The sequence below is a fragment of the Berghia stephanieae genome, chromosome 6 (assembly GCF_034508935.2).
Source record: "Berghia stephanieae isolate SIO BIC M18660-M18661 chromosome 6, UCSD_Bste_1.3, whole genome shotgun sequence".
NCBI classification, from domain to species: domain Eukaryota; kingdom Metazoa; phylum Mollusca; class Gastropoda; order Nudibranchia; family Aeolidiidae; genus Berghia; species Berghia stephanieae.
This window is the reverse complement of record NC_088365.1, coordinates 51,579,934-51,584,933: the sequence shown is the minus strand read 5'-3', so window position 1 is coordinate 51,584,933 and position 5,000 is coordinate 51,579,934. Positions and strand designations below refer to the sequence as shown.

The 5,000-nt window shown below is 36.6% G+C and overlaps 1 protein-coding gene across 2 annotated transcripts in view; it reads left to right on the top strand.

The window, feature by feature from the left end:
• The window catches only part of LOC144975227 (uncharacterized), a 93,785-nt gene that overhangs the window by 58,758 nt on the left and 30,027 nt on the right, over positions 1 to 5,000 (top strand). For both annotated transcript variants that reach the window (XM_078919112.1, XM_078919113.1), the window contains exons 16-19: positions 881 to 957; positions 1,864 to 2,027; positions 3,430 to 3,629; positions 4,302 to 4,317. In XM_078919112.1, coding sequence (XP_078775238.1) covers positions 881 to 957; positions 1,864 to 2,027; positions 3,430 to 3,629; positions 4,302 to 4,317 — 457 coding nt within the window. The remainder of the gene's footprint in view (positions 1 to 880; positions 958 to 1,863; positions 2,028 to 3,429; positions 3,630 to 4,301; positions 4,318 to 5,000) is intronic.

Here is a 5,000-nt window from a genome sequence, read left to right as displayed (position 1 = left end):
GATTTTAATGTGTGGAAGGCCGAGTATCCTTAAACAGGCAAATAAATCACCTATTACTCTCGGAAATAGCACAATAGAATTTTCAAATAAAGCAAAAAACCTTGGCGTCATCATTGATAAAGATCTTTCCATGACAAGCCACGTGAATAACACCATACAATCTATGTACATAGAAATGAAAAAAATAAGCAAAATTCGTAATTTAATACCGAAGCATATAACAGAACTTTTAATTAATTCCCTGGTTTTATCTAAATTGGACTATTGTAACTCCCTTTGGGCGAATTTAGCTAAAGACAAAATTAGCAAACTTCAGGTTGCTCAAAATAACGCAGCCAGGCTCATTGTACGCAATAACAAAAAATACCCGTCAGCAACTCTTCTTCTCCGTGAGTTACATTGGCTTCCTGTTGAAAAAAGAGTTGCCTATAAGATTTGTACTGTTGTCTACAAATTCCTGAGCACGAACAATCCCTCCTATATTAAAGACCTTCTAAACATATATGTCCCCAATAGGAACTTGAGGTCAAGCAGTGACCAATCAATCCTTGTCAAACCTAATCCATTGCGTAAAATAGGTGAACAGTCTTTTCAATTTTTGGCCCCCCATTTTTGTAACTCTCTCCCGTCACACGTGAAATACTCGGATTCGTTGACAACGTTCAAATCTCGCTTAAAGTTTTATCTTTTTACGTCATGATGTTGCAATATTATTTTCATATTTTGTTGTTGTTAAATTGAATTCGTATCACGTTTCCTTCACACTTGTCTCACTGTAATATGTTTTGTTTTATATCACTGTAAAGCGCTTAGAGCCTGCGACAACGGGGTAAAGCGCTATATAAATGCCATTTATTTATTATTAATTTCATGTTCCCAGGTACAAAACATGTTCGTCGTCGAAGGAAGAGAGCTGATGGGACTTACAGTGGTAGCGAGTCATATCACAGCGATCAGGTAAATCAACACGTGCGGCTATGTGGTCTAGTGGTATGACACTTGCTTTCGGTCGGAAGGTCCTGGGTTCGAGCCTCACGCTCTGCGCATAATTGAGTCCTTGGAAAAGGCTCTTTACTCACATTCTCTCACCGTACTCAGGTGTAAAATGAGTACCTGGTCGTTAACAGCGTTGTCTTTGTCCGAAAAATTGTAATATCACCTAACAGGCGTCATGTAAGTCCTACATGTTAAATGTTGCTGTTGACCAGGGACCCCTTGTAAAGCGCTTTGAGCACATTTAGTGGATATTGCGCTATATAAAGCTCAATTAAAAATTAAAAAAAATTTTAATAACAGTTTTGTGTTGAAAAAGAAAATAATAATAAATATGACGCTTGCCGAAAATGAACGTGTGCGTTACTTCGAGTGTGTCAGTCTGTTTCTTGTATCCAGTTAGTAATTTGTTTCCATAAATCTCTGTCTAGTGCAAGTGCTCTTTGCTTTAGAATGTCATCATGTGTGTTAAGGTGCTGACGCAGTTGGATGTTTCCTTGTGTTTTTCTTCGGTTGTTGTTTCTAAATGTATTTGATATTTTTTTGTTGAGATCTTGATGTTGAAAGTATTTGAAATTGCATATTCCATAATAAATGAGTTAGATTCATGCAACGTCATCTATTGTCCTACATTTTGAGTTTAGCCGTTAACTTACAACCCTTTGTAAAGCGATTTAAACACATTTATTGGACATTGTGCTTCTTTACTATCTATTCATTAATTACAACCTTAAACTTAGTAAGTATCTAATAATTGAATAGTGTTCTGTGCACATGCACATCAAACTTTTAAGGAGGGAACCCTCTTGCAAGATCTTTCCTTGAGTAAAAAATGCAATGCGTCTCTATAATATTAAAATTTACTTTCAGGATGCAGACGGTCAGGCTCGTCGGAGACGACGTCGAAGACAGAGGGCCCACGGTGGCAGCGCTAATAGCTACTACAGTGTGAAGAGTGCCGGAGGTACGAGACATGTGAGGCGGAGAAGGAAAAGGGCGGATGGAACTTATAGTGCTAGCGAATCATATCACAGGTACGTTTATATGTTTTTAGTTCATGTTCAAACTGCCTTTACTTAAATTCAGATTCAATAGATAATTCGAATCACATGTAAAAGGATTTAGTTTGGATCTGCATGGATTTTTTTTCTATCTTGGCCCTACTTTTCATCCAATGGTGATTCGGTGATTGGGTCTGTTCAATAAGTGGCAGATATCTTTGCGATAGACAGTGTCCTATATAAGGGGTGGAAAAAATGTCTATTGTCCGTTACAAGCATCAGGAGATAAGATTGATTGATTTATGCTATCTCCTTCATCCTTATTATTCTTAAGGTTTATCTTTACTTATACACTTTAAAGCCATTTCATCAGAGCTAATCCGAAATCATTATTTGACTTTACAAAACATTTGCGGTGGCGGTCCCAATAATAGGTCTCCAAAGACTGCAATCTTCCTTGACAAAAAAGGAATCAAGATTTTTTATAAATGTCAAGGCTAGTCACAAATCAAACTTACCACATCGATTTCAAATAACACATAAGCTTTTTACAAATATAGCCTGTTTTGATCTTTTCAATCTTTATAATTTGTCGGCTATGGTTTGGAACCAAGCAAGTTCAATAGACCTAACTATCCAGCAAATATATTTGCTTGGAGTAGTTATGTAATCTGATGACCATTTTGTACAATGAAAGAGGCCCTGATTCATATGCAAACAAGCTACTTTGGAACCCCCCCCCCCCCCATTTCTATTTCCTCCATTTCATTATAGTCTAATAAGAAATATATTTAGATATATTCCTTAAATCATAATCTTTGGTTGAAGATATTTTGCAACAGAAAAACGCTATTTCTAAGCTAAAATAATCTTTGTAAACTCCAGATCAATGGGGTAATAACTTGCTTATTTACTTTGGCCTATTGTCACTACATGAGCATACCGGGAGCATAGGCCATCAACGAAGGTCCGCCACTGTTTTCTGTCCTGGCCATCACTTTCAATCCTATCCATGTCTGACCAGATCGAGGAGTGTCTGCTTCTACATCTCTTCTCCAGGTTTTCTTTGGTCGGCATAATAGGATTCAATAGTCTGACGTCACGTCCACCTAGCAACGAGCAGCTTGGTTCTAAACAAAGAAAATCGGCACTATTATTCTTCATGCTGGCTAGAACTTTTTCACATGTCATGTGATCAGAATGTATAAAAGTCAAAACATGATCAGATTTATAATGTTTATCTCCTCTGGATACACTTTTATGCTCGTTGGAGAGGTATTTCATAAGGGCGTCCACCATTGTTCCGATGGTTTAGAACCAGTTACTAAGTTACTTAGCGTCATTACGAGAGATGTGACGTCACGACTGTTGAACCCTATTGTCTCCTCATAGAATATCAAATGGCACAATTAATTATCGTTCACTCTCCCCCCAGTTCTGACAGCAACTTAGAAGGAGGTGGCCTTCATAAAAAGAAGAAAAAGAAGAAGAGACGCGAACACGGTAGTGACAGCGACTATAGTTATTTCAGTGAAGTGAGCGAAGGCGGGACGAGGACAAGGAAACGGAAACGAAGACTCCGAGACGCCAAAGGGAACGTCATTGGCCATTCTGACGCTGAATCTTACACTAGTGGTGAGTCCAATAATTCTGTATCTTCTTTTCAGTCGGAAATGGTTTTTGAATTTCAAATTGTGAACTTGATACATATATCATTGAGCTTTTTTTTATATAGAGCAATATACGCTAAATGTGCTCAAAGTGCTTTGCAAGGGGTCACTGGCCAACAGCAATATTTAACATTTTGGACGGGACATGGCGCCTGTTAGGCGATGTTACATTTTTTTCCGGACAGCGACAATGCTGTTAACGGCCAGGTACTCATTTTACACCTGAGTACGGTGAGAGGATGTGAGTAAAGAGTCTTTTCCAAGGACTCAACTTTGCGCCGAGCGAGGCTCGAACCCACGACACTCCGATCGGAAAGCGAGTGTCATACCACTAGACCACATAGCCGCACAGCATAATCAGCATGGAGTATTATTAAACTCAAAAATAAATAATAATATAGTGATCAGTCTTTACTTACGAGAAAAGAGGTAATATGAAGATCCTAGATTTTTTCTTTGATATTGTTTTTCTTGTTATTTTCTATCTGTTTTGCCCGACACTGTTTTATCCACACCTTTCAGATTTTAATATATTGGTCAGAGCATTTTTTTCTTCTTATTCCATCATTTATCAATCCATACCAATTTGAGTTGAAAATCAAATAAATTTAATGTATTAATTTGATTTATTTTTCAGATTCGGATTCTGAGACGTAAGTACTGAATCAAACAATTTCACCTCATCTTTATAATTGTCATCTATAAAGCGGCTTTAGTTTTCTAGTAAAGCTATGGCCTTCCTTATACTTTATCTGAATAATTCATGATTCCTCGTCTTCTTCTTCTTCTCTTTTTTTCTCCTCCTCCTCCTCCTCCTCCTCCTCCTCCTCCTCCTCCTCCTCCTCTTCTTCCTTCTCTCTTCTTCTTCTTCTTCTCTTCTTCTTCTTCTTTCTTCTTCTCTTCTTCTTCTTCTTCTTCTTCTTCTTCTTCTTCTTCTTCTTCTTCTTCTTCTTTTTCTTCTTCTTCTAGTAATAATAATAATATTTAAACAATTATTAATAATAATAATGATAATAATAATAATAATAATAATATAATAATAATAATAATAATAATAATAATAATATAATGATGATGATGATACTACTACTACTACTACTACTACTACTACTACTACTACTACTACTACTACTACTACTACTACTACTACTACTACTACTACTAACTACATATAATGATAATAATAATGATATACTACTACTACTACACTACTACTACTACTACTACTACTACTACTACTACTACTACACTACTACTACTACTACTACTACTACTACTACTACTACTACTAACTACACACACTACTACACACTACTACACTACACTATACTACTAC